The sequence below is a fragment of the Equus przewalskii genome, chromosome 3 (assembly GCF_037783145.1).
Source record: "Equus przewalskii isolate Varuska chromosome 3, EquPr2, whole genome shotgun sequence".
Lineage (NCBI taxonomy): Eukaryota > Metazoa > Chordata > Mammalia > Perissodactyla > Equidae > Equus > Equus przewalskii.
In genome coordinates, this window is record NC_091833.1 from 115626838 (window position 1) to 115646746 (window position 19909).

At 56.7% G+C, this 19909-nt stretch overlaps 1 protein-coding gene across 49 annotated transcripts in view; it reads right to left on the bottom strand.

The window, feature by feature from the left end:
• Positions 1-1372: 1372 nt before the first annotated feature.
• Positions 1373-19909, bottom strand: part of ABLIM2 (actin binding LIM protein family member 2) — a 156863-nt gene continuing 138326 nt past the window's right edge. For 43 of the 49 annotated variants that reach the window (XR_011538363.1, XR_011538362.1, XM_070613378.1 and 40 more), the window contains 4 exons: positions 14439-14493; positions 13083-13141; positions 12858-12938; positions 1373-3149 (listed from right to left, as the gene is read on the bottom strand). Coding sequence is in view for 47 of the 49 variants with exons in the window: in XM_070613378.1 (XP_070469479.1) it covers positions 3036-3149; positions 12858-12938; positions 13083-13141; positions 14439-14493 (309 nt within the window). In the remaining 2 variants the exon portion in view is untranslated. The remainder of the gene's footprint in view (positions 3150-12857; positions 12939-13082; positions 13142-14438; positions 14494-19909) is intronic. The other 6 variants (XM_070613383.1, XM_070613394.1, XM_070613393.1 and 3 more) reach the window with 1 other exon arrangement.

Sequence of the window (19909 nt, forward strand, 5' to 3'; positions counted from 1 at the left end):
AGGGTGACCACATGTCTGGTTCATCTGGGACAGGCGAGGTGAATGCCTGCGTCCCAGGATCGTTGGTAACAGTGCCACCTTCCCCTCTCAGAATGTTCTCCGGTCTGGATAATTCCATGACGGTGTCTGCTGAGATACAGAGAAACATCTGGAGGGTGGAACTGGGACTTCTGACGGGTCATCCTCGGGGGCTGAGGGAAATCCCGTTTCTGACCTGCATAACTGGGTTTACGGTCATGCCATTTACTAAGATGGGACAGCTTGTGTACAGGTGGACATGCTTTTGGGGCAAAAACCCAAAGTTCACAAGAGTCATTAATGTGGCTGGAATAAGATCAGAGAGTGCTATGGACTGAATGTCTGTGTCCCCAAATTCCTATGCTGATGCCCTCATCCCCAGTGTGACGGATCGGGAGGTGGGCCTTTGGGAAGCGATTAGTCTTGAGGGTGGGGCCCTCACGATGAGATCAGTGCCCTCATAAGAAGATGAGCTGGAGGAGAAGAGAGTTGCTCTCGCTCTCTCTCTCTCTCTCTGCCTTGTGAGGACACGGCAAGAAGGCGGCCACCTGTAAGCGAGGAAGCAGGCTCTCACCAGAACCGGGTCATGCCGGCACCTAGATCTTGGACTTCCAGACTCCAGAACTATGAGAAATAAATGCTCATCGTTTAAACCGCCCAGCCTGTGGTGTTCTGTTATAGCAGCCCAAGCTGACTAGAATAGAGACTATGAAACATTGATCCCAGGACAGCAGTGGCCGATGGTAGGTGGGACAGGCCTGCTGGGCCTTCCCACGGGGGAGCTCTGCCTGCACTCTCTTTCTTTCTTCAGCCATGTGCTCCGGTCATAACAACTACGGAAGTTTCCAGAAACTGCCAGGCTGTCTCCAGCCTCAGTGCATCTCCTCTTGCTGTTCCCTCAGCTCGGAACGCCCTTCCTTTCATTGGCCTCCTCATCTGTCAAGACTTAGCTTGGGCAGCAGCTTCTCAGAGAGCCTCACCTGGCCTCTGGGTGTGGTGGGGGCCTCCTTGAGAGGGCAGCGGTCAGTCTTGTGGTCACTGTCTGTGTGCTGGTCCGTCTCCCCAACCTGACCAGGGCAGACATCGGCTCTGACGCACTTCTCTACCATCGGCACCTGTGCCCGGCTGAGATGTGCTTCTGAGAGCAGAGATCCAAATCCCTCTGACAGGGGTGCCCCGGGGCGTTGGGGTGCCCACACTGGGCCCCACCCTTCATGGCATCGCCCCTACTCGGTGCACACACCTGGTGCCACCACTCTCGGTGGATGCCCGCTCCAAGCTCTACCAGCAGAAGGTGGCCCGGGCTGTTAGAAACGACGTGCATTTATAAGAAGTGGCTTTGTACTAGCACAAGTTAGAATATATCATCCTTTATTGTTCCAGGCCTCCCTGGGACCCGACGTGACAGAGCACTAATGAGGACACTGGGTTCCAGTTGCTCAGGCTCAGATTACCAAATGGGAGGAAGCACATTAGGGGCTAGACATGCCCCTCCCTGGCCAAGCCGGGCTGGTGGGAAGCCAGGTGTGCAAGGGACGTGGCGTGGGACAGGGCTGGAAGGAAGCTGAGTGATGTGGACTCGCGGGTGGGAACATCCAGGACACACGAGAAGATGCAGCTCCAGAGAAGAGTGGGAAGCAGACTGTGGTGACATCTTTATAGTGTTTTATAAGCCTCTCAGCGCACATGGTGAACATTTGGTGACAGGCAGCCCCCCTTAAGCCACACCTCCTTACAGACACGGACGCCTCGCAGGGGGACCGGGCCGGCTCCTGCTGCAGGACGCTCGGCTAACTTCGCAGATGGCAGCATCCCCCAGCCCTCCCTCCCCGGGTGTCTGTCTCAGGACCACGCACCAGCCGTCACTCCCAGGCATGTCTCTGTTTTACTGTGGGACAGGTGGGACGCCACTGGCTATGTCACAAGAGGGCACACCAACAGCTACGTGGGGATCAGGCTGGGTGTGAGGAACTCCTTCGTTCTGGGGCTTTGGGCGTCAGAGGAGGGGGTTTGTCTCCAAGACATGGAAAATACCAGCAGGAAAACAGTGGTGGCTGTCCTTGGCGCACGCTTACAAACAGAATCATTTAGGGGGTCTGCCTTTACGGGGACCCGTGTGACAGGTGAGAAAGAAAAAATGCAACAATCAAACAGACAAGGGGCCCTATGTATAAGGACCCCCACCAGGAACAGAAACCACACAGATCAGAACAGTGGAGAGTAAGGCTGGGGGCGCCCCCCTTCCGTGGGACCGCAAAACTAGACTCTTCATATATGTCGTCTTATACTTAAGTAGGCTATACTTTTTAATAAAATAAAAACTTCTGTGTTACTTTAAAGATATCATTTAGGCATCTAGGGGATGATTTGGAAGAAAGATGCAGTGCACGGAGGGCCCTGCTGGAAGGTGCCCCTTCAAGGTGACGTTCGTCCCTAAAAACAGGCTCGTCACAAATGGCTGCACGAGCCGTGACCCCTCGCTCCACGCGGCCCTCTCCCTGCCCTGGCCTGTGGGCACCGAGAGCCAGACGCTGTGTGCCAGGCCAGCCTCCGGGGGCTAAGCGGGCGGGCGCTGGGACCCAAGTGCCCCACCGTGATTGTGTCGGCGCCCTTCACTGACGAGCCTCCTTGAATCCCAAGTCTGGGTCACCTCTGTGCCCCAGGGGCCTAGTGCGGGGGCCGGGGCAGCGCACGGGGGCCGTGTAAATGTCCCTCCGTCTCCTGGGACAGCTACTTTGCAGCATCTCCCTGATGAGAAGCAACAACGGGAAGGAGCAGCGCAAAGCCAGGCGCCTGGGCCCTAAGCTAGGCGGGAGGTCACTGGCAGGAACAGGGGCTGCCCCGCTGGGGGTCCTCCTCCCGCCCCAGCCCAGCCCAGCCCATCCGCCCGGGTGCCCACCGCCACCCGTCGACACAGAGAAGCCAGAGCCAGGTGCAACAGGAGGGGTTTGCATGGTTCCCGCCAGGTGTCCGGCGGATCTGCCATCGGCACGCGTGGTCGGGAGCCTCAGTGGCCATCAAAACAACAGGGCTTTCTTCTTGAGGTCGTTCCTCTTCCAGAGGGCCAGGCGGTCAAACTCTTCCATGCCCATCCCAAACACTTCCCGGAACTCCTCCGGCGACAAGTGTCTCTTCAAATAAAAAGGAAAAACCAGAGGGGAGCAGTTAGCAGCTTTGCAAAGCCCCGTGGGCCACCAGAGGCAGGATGGGTGGCACTGGTCCCCCACAGCGTGCCCAGGGCCCTCCAGTTGCCCGGGTCCCTCTGCATCCCCACCCTTCCTGCTCTGCAGCCAACAGAACCAAGCCCAGAGGAAGGAGTCTGGGTCAGGGTCCCATGGTGACCAGCGGCCCAGCTGGGGCCGCAGCCCTGACTCCTGACGTCTGCAAATTCATCTCCCGTTGCAGATCAAGTTCCTAAACACGGCCAGGATGAGGCCTTCCACCTGCCTGGGAACTGCTGAGGTTTCGGAGGATTGGCTCATGTGGTCACGTCTACTATTTCATTTAATTTCAATTTCATCTAATTTGCGAGCAGGAGGTGGATGGCTTATTACAACCCATTTCACAGACGAGGAAGCTGAGGTGTGGAAAGTGAGCAAAGAAGCCAGCCAGGCCCAGGCCTGAGTTCGAATCCTCCCCCGTCCCCAGCGTCTGCTGTGGGATCATGACGGGCTCTTTGGTCTCCCAGTCCCACGCCTCGTCTGGGGGTACATGGAGAGGCTGCACAGCGTGGCAGTCAAGGGCACGAACGCCAGCGCCTCTGGGATGCTGGGTGAGCAGCTGGCCTCCCGGAGCCTCAGTCTACCCACTTGTATGATGGGTTCGCCCTAGGACCACCTCCTGGAGGTGCGGGGATGAATAACAGACACGGCCAGTGGGTTTGTTATGATCGGAGACTGTCAGCAACCTCTGCAGAGCCTGCCCTAACTGCCCCTCGGATCCGAGCTTGGCCCTGCACGTGTCTGCTCCCATCCCCTCCCGTCCGTCTTCCGCACAGGCCCTGAGGAACAGCTCCTCGTCCTTGGAGCCCTGGCTCAGTGGGCACCGGTGCACACCCAGCAACATCCCACCGTAGAATATTTCTCCCATACAGATCCAACAGATGGACGCGACCTCAAGACATCGACGGCAGTAAAATGCAATGAAGAAGGTAGGAAGGAATGAGTTTTGAGTGTTTATTACTTTTGCTTTAACTATAATTTATGTCATTGTCAAGTTTACGTTTGGTTTTCAGTAACGGCTGTGTTTGACAACCAGCGTGCAAAATCCCTAAAAATTCAACAGCAGGAGCAGCTTCAGCAGCCGCTGAACCCTCAGCGAGCTGTGTTCTGGTTCCCTCAGGAACGAGCACCAGAGGGCAGGGACAGGAGGACCTCACCGCCCCCGTGCCCCGGAACCAGCACGGGGTGTGACAGCTGGCAGCATGGGGAGCAGCGAGCGCCAGCCTTGAGGATTACTGGAGAGACGGGGTGTGAAGGGCCGTGCTCTACTCGTGCCCTCGGCTCTCTCCTTTAGTCCCCTGTGGGTACCCGGTGCTGCGACACAGAAATAAACCAGACCAGGCCGCCCCCCCCTCACAGAGATCCCACACCTGATGGGGAGGCAGGTCAGAAAGCAATTAGTATGGACATTTTAACTGTGTTTATTCTTCCAACGCATGAGCATGGAGTATCTTCCATTTCTTAGTGAAAACGTCCATATTATCTAAAGCAATCTACAGATTCAATGCAATCTCAATCAGAATCCCAATGACATTCTTCCAGGAAACGTAACAAAGAATCTAATATTTATATGGAACAACAAAAGACCCCAAATAGCCAAAATGATCCTGAGAAAAAAGAACAAAGCCGGAGGCATCACAATCCCTGACTTCAAAACATACTACAAAGCTACAGTAATCAAAACTGCATGGTACTGGCAGAAAAACAGACACACAGATCAATGGAACAGAATTGAAAGCCGAGAAATAAAACCACACATCTATAGACAGCTAATCTTTGACAAAGGAGCCAAGAATATACAATGGAGAAAGGAAAGTCTCTTCAGCTGGGAAAACTGGACAGTCACATGCAAAAAGAAGGAAAGTAGACCATTATCTTACATGATACACAAAATTTAATAACTCAAAATGGATTAAAGAGTTGAATATGAGACCTGAAACCATAAAACTCCTAGAAGAAAACATAGGCAGTACCCTCCTCGACACGCGTCTTAGCAGTAGCTTTTTGAATACCATGTCTCCTTAGGTAAGGAAAAAAAATAAACAAATGGGACTTCATGAGACTGAAAAGCTTCTGCAAGGCAAAGGAAACCATCAACAAAATGAAAAGGTAACTCACCAACTGGGAGAAAATATTTGCAAATCATATACCTGACAAGGGGTTAATCTCCATAATATATAAGGAACTCACACAACTGAACAACAAAGAAACAAACAGCCTGATCAAAAAAGGGGCAGAGGATCTGAACAGACATTTTTCCAAAGAGGATACACAGATGGCCAATAAACACATGAAAAGATGCTCAACATCACTAATCATCAGGGAAATGCAAATCAAAACTACACTGAGATATCACCTGACACCGTCAGAATGGCCATAACTAACAAGACAAGAAAAACAAGGGTTGGAGAGGATGTGGAGAGACGGGAACCCTCATCCACTGCTGGTGGGAGTGCAAACTGGTGCAGCCACTGTGGAAAACAGTATGGAGATTCCTCAAAATACTGCAAATAGGAAAACCATACGATCCAGCTATCCCACTACTGGGTGTTTATCCAAAGAACACCCTCCCCTGTCTTTGGTGAGTTTTCTGAGCGTCTCCCGCGCATAAGCACGCGTGCACGCTTGGTTAGATGCTCGCCCGTTACTTTGTCTCGTGTCGATTTAATTTGTAGCCCAACCAGAAGGACCAGAGGGTAGAGGGTGTCTTCTTCCCCGACGCCTCCCCAGAGCCTGCAACGCTCTTTCTCCACTTCACACAGTGGCGCCCCCTCATCCTACAGGTCCCTCCTCCAGGGGACCCTCCTGGATTGCCCTAGACAAACAGGCCCCACGGAGGGCAGGGCATGCCGTGCTCCTCAGAGCTGGGTCCCTGCTGACCTTGTCTGGCTCCCAGCTCCGTGAGGGCAGGCACAAGCCTGTCTGTTCACCCCGGTCTCCCACCCTTCTCCAGGGACAGTCTGTGTTGTCCGTGTGTGTGCCTTCCCTGTCACCCTGCCTCCCAGCTTCCTCCCTCCTCTGTCGAGGCCTGAGTGGCAGGAGTGGATCCCACCTGCCTGCCCTGCTCCCACTGCAGCTGCCCCTCCCTCCCCATCCCTGCCACTTGGCCTGGGACTGCTCCCCTTTGTCCTCCGAGCCTGGGCAGGGAGGCCCTGGAGTCCTGGCTTCTGGTGCATACCCATCTCTCAGACACACGTGGCTGGGAAGCTGCACCGTCACCCGCAGTCTAGCAGGTTCTCATCAGACAAGACGGAGGAGTTTGAACAAAGGAGGTATTCTTTAACTGCGGGCCTCATTTCTCAGGCGCATTCCAACAGAGCGCTCTTACTGCTGGAGCAGACGCAGGTGTGCGCGTTTAGCCCCAGGGTCTGGTGGAGGCTGCTCAGGAAACCACAAGATGCCACTGCAAGGAGCCACTCCCTTCCCGCAGTCAGCCCTGCCTCAGAAAGGTCTGGAGTGTTGAATCAAGAAGGATTCACCACACCACAGCCCGGCGACTCCCCCGGACACTGCCTCCAGGCCCCAGGCCGAACCAGCAGCTCCTCTCGCACCTGCTCACCCGCAGCCCTTGCTTCCTGTGACGGCTACACTTCATGTGTCAGCCTGGCCGGGCCACGGTGCCTGGCTGTTTGGCCAAACACTAGTCTAGGGGTTGCTGTGAATGTGGTCTGCAGACACGGTTCCCAAGTCAGTTGACTTTAAGTAAAGATCACCCTCAATAATGGGGGGCAGGGGGGTGCAGGGGCATCCACGCTGTTGGGGGCCTTCAAAGCAAAAACTGAGGCTTCCTTCCCAGAGAAGAAACTCTGCCTCAGAGCATCCACTCCTCCCTGCAGATTGCCGACTTGCCATCCCAGTTATGTGAGCCAGTTCCTTAAAGTAAATTTCTTAATATACCTCTGTCTCTGTCCGTCTGTACCTATCTGGCCATCTGTCTGTCTACCTATTTATCTCCTGTAGGTTCCGTTCTCTGGGGGACCCTGGCTACTGTACCCTCGTAAGGGGCAGAATGTCCCCATGTGTGCATTGGGAAGTGGGGCATGGAAGAGGGTTAGAAATTCATCTTGCAGACTGTAATTTGTCCGGGAGGCAGCAGCGTGCAGGGGCTCCGAGCGACGCCTCAGCCTGAAGCCCAGCTCTGCCTCTGGCGAGCCGCGGGCCCAGGGGAGCCCTCCAGCTTCCGCACCTCCTGGGGCTCCTTTGGAGCTCCTGCATCGAGCTGTGAAAACCACGTGTGCTGACATGTCCAGGGCTGGAACAGGCTGGCGCGTAGTCAGCGGGATGAGTACTTGTAAATAAGCCAAACTTGAGAAGTTTGCAAGCGTTCTGCTTAGTCCCAGTATCGAGCATCAGGAAGGGGTCTCCGTCCTCCTCCTGGTGGCAGAGCCCCGTGGCGGACTCTGCCTCCATTCACACAGGGCCACCTGCCATTAAGTTCTCAGCCATTGTTGTGTTTGGCCGTCCCCCAGCCCCCCAGCACCCCAGCTCCATGGAAAGCTTTTCCTGATCCACAGTCATCTACTCGGTTCTCTCTCGGCTGGTAAAGTGGGAGTGACATGAACAAAACAACTGAGTGGTCAAGCAACTTGTCCGTGGCCACACAGCTAGACATGATGGAGACTGGATTCCTAACCTGGTCACAGCCTGACCCGAAGTGCTCTCCCTCCACCAGGATGCCGCCCTTGGAAGGCGAGAGGATGAAGCATGAACAAAAGGGTGATGCCTCTGGCAAGTGCTGGGCAGAGGTGGGCAGGGAGTGGCCTCAAGTGAGAGGACACTTGAGTTGGCCTGGGGACAGACAAGGCTCCCCTGCCAGACTGGAAGCCCCTGGCAGTGCAGGCCCTCAGAAGGTAACTGCAAATGCAGGACGGGCCCGGGATCCTCCAAGGCACGGCCCTGGGCTCCCAAGGGCAGGGCGGACCCAGACCCCCGGGACAGACAGCACTGAGTCTCAGGAAGGGCCTCACACTGGGCCCCAAATGGGCCTGCTGATCCTTGCTCTGCCCATTGAGGTGACAGGAGTCACCTGACCGCCTTCCACGTGCCCGCACTTCCAGAGCCACAAGCAGAGGCCTGTCACATCACCTCTAAGCCCCCAACATGGACCGAGCCCCTCCCAGGCGCCACAGGCACCCATGTACTCCCTTCACTGGCCAGGCCGAGCATCCTGACTCCCCTTGGCCACATCCCGTCTGCCAGAATGTCAGTCACCGTCAGAGTCTGGGCTCATCCTGCCCCGCCGAGTGACCACCACTACCCCTGCCCCCCAACCGATGCCCTGAGCCCTCCGGGGCAGGTCCCTGCCCCTCACCACACTACACCTTCTGTCACCAAGTCCTGCCCCCTCGACCTCCCCAGTACTTCCTGAATCCACCCACTTCTCGTCCCGGCACTGCCACCACCCCATCCAAGATGCCATCATTTCCTGCCCGGACAACCTTATTGCCTCCTAAACAGCCTGCCTGCATCCACACGGCCACCCCAGGCCTCACAATGCAGCCTGGGAGGTGTTCTACGTCACCATCCTAATCAGGCTGTCCCCCAGCTTAAAAGGCATTGCTTGTAGACTGAAAACCAAACTGCTTAATGTGGCCCAGGGCCCGGGGAGGACTGGCCCCTCCTCACTGTCACCCTGCTCAAGCACAGCCACCTCTGCCTTCTTACAGGCAAATGGCCCATGCTTCCTCCTGCCCCAGGGCTTTTGCACGTGCAGTGTGCTCTTCCTGGAATTCTCTCCCCACTGGCCATCCCTCACCTTACACACACACACATGTGCACGCACACTTACTGTACCCAGTTAATTGTCACTCTCAGGCCCATGTTCCTCCCCTTTAGAGCCCTGATCTTGGTGTATAATTATACACACTCATCTGGGTTATCAGGTGATTGATGCCTGCCTCCCCTGTCAGACTGAGTCTGTGAGGGAGAGCGCATGCTGGTTTTTGCTCCTCACGCAGCCCCAGGACCCGGCTCTGTGCCTGGCACACGTGCACCAAGTGAACGGAAGACCCAGCTAACACTGGCAGGAAGGATCGACAACGCGCCTCGCGCACTCCATGGGGCAGTCCTCCTTCCGGGGACCCACCCGGCAGGGATGTGGGGGCCCCAGCAGCTGCCCACCCGGATCCCTCTTCTCCTCCCACTGGGCGGGCACACAGCAGACCAGCCTGCCTTGCATGTGGCTTTGCCATGTGACCAGGCTCCAGCCAATGGGGCGTGAGCAGAATCGTGGTGGCTCCAGCACAGCCTTGCCTCCTGGCCCCTCCCGCGTGTGGAACACGGACACGGGGCCACCACACAGCCGTTTAAAAGGATTGGCGGAGCCGCATTAGCTGGCGTGGAAAATGTTCACGAGAATTTAAAAGACAAAAGCAGACATCAGATTGCACAAATGACCTGCGTCCCCTCATCCAAAACAGGATTCTATCTGTGGGTCTGTGCACAGAGACTTCCGGAAGCATGTCCACCACGGAGCTCACAGGAGTCGCGACTCTGTGGGGGGAATTCCAGGCAATGCTTACATTCTTCTTCATATTTTTCTGGAGTTTTACAAGAGTTATGAATTGTTTTTATATTAAAAATAAAGCTCTCTCCCCTGAAATAAAAACACCAGGTGCCTCCTCTCCCGCCGGATGTGGCTGCTCCTGAGCCCCTCCTGGCTCCCAGCCCAGCCCCAGGCCCTGAAGAACGTGGGACGGGCCCCTGTGTGGCAACATTTCCAGTCAGCCCCCTGGCTTGGCTGAGCCAAGGAGGAGAACATCACAAAGAGACGCACCCTTGGGTGTGCTCCTGGAGATCTGAATGACTAAACCCATGACCTCGTGGGTCGTCACAGTTTTTTTAAAGGGAACGTTTGCACGTATTAACCAAGTGATATTTTGCATCTTTCATTCTGTACTGTAGCAAAAAAAAAAGAGGGGATGGGAGTCATTTAGAGAGCCCCCAGTCCCAAGAAGGAAGCAGCAAGTTCCCCGGGCTCCCGCTGAGGCCGCTGCCGTGCCAGGCACACTGGGCGTCCGGTTCTGAGCTCACCTCTTGTGGGGAGAGCAGTTAGCCCACAGGGCACGTGCCCTTTAAGGAACAAAGACACAACAAATAGGAGCCCTCCAGGCGGTTCTTGACTGGGCGGCCACCCAGCTGGCTGGAAGCACCCCATTTTACAGTAGTGGCATTAGTCCTTGGGACACATAGCAGACACATAGCACAATTAACAAGGATCCGACTTCAGCAAGAGCCAAGGAGAAAGCACGGCTGTCACACGTGAGGCCCAGGCAGAGGCCGCCCAGGACTCGGTTGTCTGGACCACACGGCGGGCACCCCCCAAGCATGAGTCGCCCTAATAGATTCTGGGCCTGCTCTGTGCCTCTCTGAGTGCCTCCATGGGCCAGGCTGCACCGGGGGCTGGAGGTCATACCTGGGGCTTCCTGTTCCCCGAGACTCACACAGCAGCTCCCCAGCTGGCCCCTGACACCCTGCCCACGGGTGACCCGTGCTTATCCTAACAGGTCAGAACTTTTCAGTGGTCTTTCCTCTTCTGTAGGGTGAGGTCCAGATGTCCTGCTAGACTGAGCACCTTCTGAGCAGGGCCCTTGTGTCATTGGTCTCTGTGGCCCTTCGCCTGGTGCAATGCCTCACATGTCCTGGGTGACTGCGGGATTTGGCGGGTTGGCCGCACCGGTGGGCTGCAGCACCCTTGGACTTACAGGGCTCTGCTGCCCGCCCGCGCCCCCCCCTCAGCCTCAGCACCTCGCCTCCCTGCAGCTGGACGCTGGCTGACTGCGTGTGGCCCAGCACCCTCCTCCCTGTCTTTAGGGACCACTCCCAGAGCTCTGAGCTACCCCTGGGCCCATTCAGCTCAGGTGGTCTCAGCTGTTCTCTAGCTCTAGCGGTAGGGCTGTGGCTGAGCCGGCCAGCGGGGGCATGGCAGGCCCCGGGTCAAGCTGGTTAATTCAGGGCTGGTCAGATTACCCACCACGAAGTGAAGATGAGGCTGTGGCTGGGACTACTGAGAGAGACAGAGATAGAGAGAGAACTAGAGAGAGAGAGGGAGGGAGGGAGGGAGGGACAGAGGGAGGGAGGGAGGGAAGCTGGGTCTCCTCCCTGCAGACTCTGAGGCTGGGAGAGGCGAGGTGAGAATCTGTCTATCAGCCAGGCCAACACACACAAAGGCATCACCGTTAAGAGATGGAAGGAAAGAAACTGGGTCCTGAGACATGATCAAGCCACACCTGAAGGAATCTGTCAGTCACGTGAGCTAGTAATTCCCTTTTTGCTTAAGTCACTTTGGGTCAGACTCCTATCATTTGCAACAGAAAGGGTCAAAATGGATTGCCTCCCCGCAGTGCCACGGCCACACCAGTGTCCCCATTCCCCTCCTGGCCAACACTACTCCGGTGCCCTGGCCCAGAGGCTCCACGTGATCTCCCGTGTGCACAGCGTCCCTGCCAGGGGATGTCAGTATCCTCATCTTAAAGATGTGGGACTCGAGGCTCCAGAGCACACGGCCAGCGAGCACAGGGAGGCCGGCACATGCTCCGTGGCATCGGGCAGGCCTCCCTTCTTGTCCAGGGCACGTCCCGCAGGCCCCTCTTGAAGGCTTTACTCCCTGGGTCCCCTGGCCTGAATGACCCTTCCAGGCTCTCCCCTCTCTGCTCATCAGTCTGGTCCCTCCTTCAAGGGCCACCTGGGCGCTTCCTCCTGAGCCCGGACGGGCCCCACCCCTCCTTAGATGTTGGCACTCGGTCTGTCCCACCTTAGATGGCAATTCTTTACAGATCCAACTGCCTCCTGGCAGCGCTCTGGAGCTGCTGGTGCCCCTCGGCTGCATCCTTGCCTGTGCTCCCCGCTTCCTGCAGCTGCCCGGGCCCCCGCTGGGTGGGCAGGCAGGCCGGGTCCGGCGCTGGCTGGACACACACCATGCCTCAGATGCTCCCAGCACCTGCTGTGTGCCCAGCCCTGGGGCACAGGTGGGGCAGGGCGGCCTCGTGCCTTGAGGCCTCCAGACCCCTGACCCCAGCAAAACAGTCATTAAAAGGCAGAGAAACATTCACAACCCGGCTCAGGAGGGGACGTCCATCGTCTGGATGCTGACTACTCTGTAGGATGACCGTGAGGATTAAGTCAAATATTCGGATCTCGGGTCACAGGAGGTGTCAGCAAGGTCAGTCCCTTCAGTCAACAAACCTTATCCAAATACTGACTCTGTGCTGACGTCCTGTGGGGTCTTCAAACATGCACTCGCTCTGCACAGATCAGTTTACTGTTCTAGTTTTTTGGGAACATGGTCAAATGAGAAATCTTGAGCTGTGACAATTTTCTGAAAGTCGGTACTCAGGGAACAGACGAATCCTACTGAGTCAAGCACTGATACGGAGCCTCTCCTGCTCGAGCTGCCAATGGCTGTGCCCCTCTTTGCAAAGCCACCCTGGGTGGGCACAGGACCACATTCTCCAGCCTTTGAAGTGCTGCACATCCCTGACCCAAGCCCGGCGCTGGGCCCTGTGCTGGCCCCTACGGCGACACTCGGGGTGGTGAGTGTTGACGCCGTGGAAGAGGCGCCTGCAGAGACTCACTCAGCTGGAATGACCCCCTCCCCCAGCCCCAGAACCCCCTTCTCACCTCCAGTCTCGTCCGGTCCACATCTTTGGGCAGTTTCACGCGGATTCGGTTTGTCACGATGAGAGAGTCATAAGGATAGATCTGCAGGGAGAAGAAACCACGGGTCGGCCTGGGAAGCGCGCGCCCGGGCCAAAGGGCTGAGCGCACACCAGCGGAGGGGGACACACTTGCGTCTGTGTCTGACACACACATTCACGGGCAAAGACAACAAAAGGAACTGTTCACCTGGCAGGTGGGCGGCGCGGGGTCAGCGTGGGCGCGGGCGGCCCCTCTTACCTTGTACTCTGTAAGAGAAAGAGCGAGACCACAGGGGTCCTTTAGAACGTGCAGGAACTTGTCCCAAAGGCGGAAGTGATCCTGTCCTGGGGACACCCACGCCCCATCCCCCGCAGTGGCTGGTCCCCCGACCCACAGCGGCCTGCACGGGCTCTAATCCTCAGAGCCACAGAGGGAGGGGCTCCGAGGGGCTCCAGTGGAAACCGAGAGCAGGAGGCATGGTCAGGAGGCTGCAGGCCAGACTGGGAGCCGGAGGCGGCAGTGTGTTCCCGGGCTGCAGTACTGTCTCCCCTGGTGGTCCGGGTCACCCTGAGAAAGCTGCCTGCCTCAGTTTACCCCCCTGTGGAGTGGGCATTCCCGCCGACCTCTTGGGCATGCGTGGAGACTGACAGCCTCAGAGGGCGTAACCGCCAGCCTCTTACTGTCCTACCTTCTTAACTCTTTAGTTCCTCCTTTTAAATTCCTGAGCCCTGCCTGCTAGCTTTTTAAGAGGTTTTCCTCCAGACTGAAAGCATCTTGTGAGAAAATGAAATCATAGGGATGGAAGAGCCTCCGTGAGCCGCAGAACCAGAACCCTCGGAGGGCGGGGTCCCCAGAACCTTGAGGGAAGCCTGTCTCGGGGGGGAGACCCTGGCGCGTGGCCCAGGTGATGGGGACCGGTCCCCGAATGTCCCCACGTGCCATCGAGATGCCCACGAGAGCAAGGCTTCCCCGTCACCCTTGAGGTGACAGTGGATGAGCGAGCATTGCACCTGCCACGTGACCAGCGTCACTCCGTAACCCCGACCTCTCGACAGGTCACCCTCCGGGTTTGGAGCCCTGGGCAGCCGCGCGGCCAGTCAGGGTGGAAGGCGAGATCGCAGCCAGCTTCCCTCGGCTCTGACCCTGGGGGCTTTTCGCCCGTGACTCTGCTTCCTGTATTGTCACAAAGTTTAGCAGCGGGCGATAGGCTGGCCTCTGCCCTGGTGTGGGACGGTGATTCAAGCACAGAGCTCCCTCCCCATGTGGCCTGGAGTGATGAATAAGTCAGGACGGTTGGCTGCCCTCCAGGAGGGGACCGGAGGGAGCACCCGAGGTCAGAGGGAAGGGAGCGCATCAGGTAACGTCAGAAGGGAAGTAAACTGATCCTCGACTGGAAGAGGAGGGGAAATGAGTGCCCCCAAGCCCCCTCCACTCCGCGGTGCTTGGTGCTCGGAGCCCTCTGCCAGCCGGCCCCAGAGGAGGTGGTTCCAGAACGAGACTTGTGGAAACGTGTTAGCAACCCCTGCCCCAGCCAGAGACCCACAGGGGGTCCCCGCTTTGTACCTCGCGTGCCCCAGCTGGCATCCAGGTCTGCTCCACAAGGGGCCAGATTGGCATTCTGGAAAAGAAAGAGAGAGGGCGGCGGGAGGCAGGTTGCAGGGCAGCCCGGGGGAGGGAGGGCGGTGCCACCGTGCCTTGGGTGCCCGGCTCTGGAGGGGGTGTGCCCACCTCACACCTGGCAGGTTTGCTCACAGGCCTCCGGATGCCTTCCAGGCCACCACTGACCCTGCCTCTCCAGGCAAATCCTACCCGCCTTTAAAGTCGGCTCTCAGGTGCCTGGTCCCTCAGCTCTGCTGCTGGCATGGACCCCAGTGGGCGGTTCACTAGGTGGGGGCTCCAGCACAGTGCTGGGGCCATCCATGGGGGCCTCTGCTCCCCTCCAGACCCAGCCATCCCCAGGTGCTCGGGGGTCCCACAGGACAGAGCCTGGAGTGTCATGAGCACTCCACACAGAGTGGTTGTGACTGATGATGACACTCAGGAGGCAACCCTCCGAGGGACGTGGACCTGAGAGCCCCCCACCAGTCTCAGTGCCTCCCTCACCTGCCCACAGCACCATCAGCGAACTTTGCCATCTTAGCGCATCACGACCGTTAACGTCTGCGATTCTCTTTCCCTTCTGCCCAGCTGACAAAACCCCGCAAACCTCCCGAAGGGTCCTTGCCCCGGGAGGCGCGCTCTGAGGCCCTCGGGGGTCGTGGATCCCTCCCCTGTCTACCTCCTGCCCCTGGTGTTGGTACCCTGAGTTGAGCTCTGGCTCGGCCGGACGTCCGCTGCCCACAGGGGACTGATGCCCTGCAAGCACAGTTCTCTTGGCGCCTGTATCCCCGGCACTTGGGACCGGGTCACATACAGACTCGCCGCTCTTGGCCGGCGCTTCCGAAATGGGGCGCAGGGATTAAATTTCAAGGGAGACAGTTGGGCAGTTCAAGGGAGGTGATATTCTTCACCACTGGGTTTCAGCACTAGTTCATCACGACAGGCGGTGAGTGAGGAGCTGGTCACGGGGCTAGAGAGCCAGGGGTCAGACAGACCCTAGAAAGCCCCGGGTCCAAAGTCCTGCATCGTAAATACGGGAAACTGAGGCCCCGAGAAGAGCCTGGACTAGGGTGGTGAGTGGGGTGAACATGGAAGTGGAGGAAATTAAAAAAAAATTATTTAAATTTTTGATATTTGGTTCATCATGGCGTTTTTGCATTCATTTGGATTTTTGAAAACACTGCATTCAAACATCGTTTCTCATGATTGCTGAGTCTTTGGTTAGAGCCTCGCTCGCCTCCCCTAGTCCCGGCCCTGGGGCCCTGAGCCAGGCGTCCTGGTGCCCGCCCGGGCTGCTCGGGGACCCTCCTCCACGGCACTGAGTGCTTCTCCTTGGGAACTGTCAGGAACCACCCTCTGAGGCGCTTTCTCAGGACACTGACAAGCACCCACTTGGCCGCCTGGCGGGGACCCTCCTCCCGCACACAGCAAGGTGGCAGGCACCCGCTCGCCTTCTCGGCCGGCCTGTCTGTGATGGGAAGAGAAACGCCGCCTCCCAGCGCCCGCCGCTCTGCATCACAGGCCATCAGAACGCCGGGCCCCACTGCTGCCTCGGACACGTGGAAACCTGCTTTCTAGCAGCAACACCAGCTCTCGCTCGTCCGCCAGGCTCTGAGCCAAGACGGAGGCTCCCGGGAGGGCGGGAGGGCGGGCGGCCACCTTCTGGGTGGAGACAGGAGCACCTGATCCATGCAGGGCAGGGAAAGGGCAGTCTGTCTACTCCTGGTCCTCTAAGTGCCATGTGGGGCTGCGATCTTCAAGACCCCTCTGGCGTAGGGGAGCCTTAAGTCCCTGCCTCAACGTGGAAGCTGGCAGGAGAGCTAAGGGACCAGGGGAACCCCACAGAGGCAGCGCCAACAGGCACACGCCTGTCTGATCCCCTGTGGTTCTCAGCAGAGGCACTAGAGAATTTAAAAGCAACAAACTGTTTACCTCTCCCATTTGTTTGGCGTTATTACGTGCCAGCTTCTCCACAGACATATTCACTAATCTTCACTGCAAACCCCAGGAGGTGGGCATGATCGCCATTTTATGGATGAGGCTCAGAAAGGTTAAGCAACCTGCCCAAGATGACACAGCTAATACTTGGAGCTGTAAAAATCTTAACTCGTGCTTTTTACTTTCCAAAAATTTACGCTGGGATTGATAATAGAGAGAATAAAATTGTGGCCATTCACCACGGGCCGTTGTTCTTTTCTTGCTAAGGCTCATGCTGGAATGTGCTGTTCACTCAGCAGCTGCTGAAGCGGAAGTAAGAAGAGGGAAGGACCTGCTTTCATAATCATTACACCCGTGAGAGCCATGCTACAGAGCTCACGAGAAGATCGCACAAAATAACGTGGTCTGTCTTCTCAAGAACCTTAAGAGGTAAGGATAATTTTTTAAAGACTAGAAAATAGAGGCTCAGAAAATTTAAGTAACTTGCCCAAACACACAGCCGGTCAGTGGCAGAGCCGGGATGCGAACTCCGGGCTGTCTGATACGAATGCACGTGTCCTTTCCAGGATTATCGGTGGAAGATATCAAACTTGTAAAATTTGTTAGGTTTTCTTTGTAGTCACATGACTGTTCACCACTGTTCGCCATGAGCATTTCTGTAAACGCTTTATGGACATGTGAAACCCTGGTTCAAAAGATACGAATTGTTTTCGGATACCTATTAGACTGCTGTTTTCACTATTCAATTGCCCTTTATACTTTTCATTATTTTTTTCTTCACTAGATCCCTATGGCTCATTTCAAAGTGCTTGCATTTTATCAAGGTCTCCGGCATTGCCATGGCGCGCGGTGCCTTTAAATTCATGAATGCTGTGCCCGCTTTATAACGCGTCCCCGTGGACCAGCGCTCTCTCTTCGCGCCGTAATGCTATTACTTCCCTTTAATCTTAAGCTTCCACCTTCGTGGAAGCACCTCATGCTTTCCTCCTGTTTGTGATTTTGGTATCTCTTTCCCACCCTTTGACTTCTAATCCTTTAAAAAATAACTTTTGTGTTGATCTTGACACATGTTTTCCTTCTTCTCTTTCTTTTTCATAACCTAATCTGACAGTCTCCACCTGCCAGTAGGAGAGCTCAGTCTGTTCATATCTGGCATCAGGGTCCTTCCAAGGGGCCACCACAAGGATCCGTCAGCAGCCAGTGGTCCTTCTCTTACAGGCGGCACAGGGGGACACCTGTGCTGTGCCACCCACAGGAAAGGCTGCAGCAGGTGGCCGTTCCCCTACCCATCCCACGAGAGGTGAGAGCCTCTACCACGTGTCAGGCTCTGGGGCGGGCTGTCAGCAGGACATTTGAACAAGCTTTGGGACACACGGTGCTGGCCCCGCATGACAGATCCCTTCCAGAGCGAGAGCCAGCAAAGCCTGTGCCTCCCCTGATAACTGCTTCCTCCTTCCATCGCAGTGAGGGCTACGCACAGTCCCGTCCGCCTCTGCGCCCCGCCTCGCAGGAAGCTCGCAGCTGAGCCTCGACGGTTCGTCTCACACAGTGTTCTTTTGCTCGTTTTGGATGGAATTTCCCCTACGACTTCCTCCTCTCCTCCTTGGTGACTTGTGTTAGTGGGTTTTTGGTCTCACTGCATCTGTGCTTTTACTTTAGGCCACCAAGGGCGAAGCCTTTCTGGAAGTAGAAACAAACCAAAGAACAACTTAATGGGTGACCCGGGAGCACCGCAGGCCAGGGACAACAGTGGGTGGAGGTGCGCTCCCGGGGGACCTCCAGGGCGAAGGGGGACAGTCCAGGTGTCAGCACAGCTGCTCAGTAAAAGGCTGGTCGTTTGAAAGATCAATTATCTGGCCTTCCCGCTGAGAAAAGGGCATAAAATTGCATAAGAGTCTTAGGAAGAGGGAAAAAAAGACGGGAGAGAACGTTAGCAGGGAAGAAAGACTCCCAAAGCAAAGTCACCAGTAATTTCCACCAATCGGCCACACAAGCAAGGTGAAAAGCCGAAAATCTTCACGTGACGATGAATTCCGCCTAGGCTAAGTCCCCAAGCACATGCAGGACGCAGAGGATCCGAACAGTCTGCCCGCCGCCTGCAGGCCAGCAGGAGAAACTCTCCCCGAGGGTTTAGCTCTGAATTCTGTAAAGCTCCAGATTCTGCTCTCTGTTCTAGGAGAGGCGTGAAGACGGTGCCTCCGCGGAGTGTCTGCATCAGCTGCTCCCGAACTCTTTCAGGGGCTGGAGCGTCTGGAGGCCGTGGCCTCCTCTGCAGCTGTGGGGAGGCCTCAGCCCAGGCCATGCCAGCACGTGAACCACGAAGGGCCCCCCCCCCAGAAGATGAGCGCCCCAGACACCACTGACGCAGGACTAGAAGCCAGAGAATTCTCCTCCCGTCCGCCACACACTGAGGAAAAAAGCCCAGGGTTTGGTTTGAGGGGTATAACCCCTTAGCATGTCCCAGTCCTTGGCCAATGCCCTCCTTGGGCCCCTGAGTCAGAGAACAGCTATTCCAGGTGAGCAGAGAACATTCTAGACAGTTTCCCCACTGCCCTCAGGACTGCCATCACCGAGCCTAAGGATTTAAACTTCCTGCACTGTGGGAGTCCTGTGGACACTGGTGGAGCTTCCTCACGCTCCCGCCCCCCCGGCCCCGCCCCTGGCTTTCCATGGAAGACGTGGAGTGGAGCAAGAAGAAAATGCAGAGAAGCATGCTGCGTGCGCATTCCCCGACTGGCCCATTCCGGAACAAACGGGAGAGCGGTTAGTGGGGGGGCTCACTAGGGTCACACTGTGTGGAGGTGCCTGGGCTCAGGACAGACACAGCAGCAGGTCCTGCAGAGCCTGAGGGACAGAGAGAAAACCGAGTACGCCAGCGGCTTCTGGTGAGCGTGTCCTGCTCTTAGATGTGTCCCTGTGGCCTGGCCCTGGACGTGAGGCCTGCCCTGCTCTGCGGGAGGCTGTCCCCTGCATTACACACTTATTGCCAAGACCACTGCAGTGCAACAAACGGGGCCCCAACTCTTGAGGGCTGAACTGCCTCAGCTAATGGACAGACTTCCTCAGACCGGGAAGGGCTGCCTGGCGATGGTAGGTCCCCGGGGCGGTGTGTGCGTGAGTGCGTGTGTGTGCGTGTGTGTGTGTGTCTCTGGGGCCATCATGCCCACCCCACCTGAGAAGTCCTCACTGGAGACCTAGCGAAGCAGGGGGAAGAGGGGCAAAAACGGGCTTAGCCCTTCCAGGGGAACAAGCCGGTCACCAAACTATCTGGGCTCACATTCGGATGTCCCAAGATTCTGAAAACTCGGGAGAGGAAGGCAAACAGCCTTCAACTGGGAGCAGCCAGAGAAAGCCAACCACCGCGTAGGCTCCAGAATCATCATAGGTGCCAACGGCGCCATGAGTAGTGATAATGGTGACAGTAAACATCATAGGTGCTAATGACGCCATCAGTTGTGATAAGGGTGACAGTCATAATAATAGATACCAATGACACC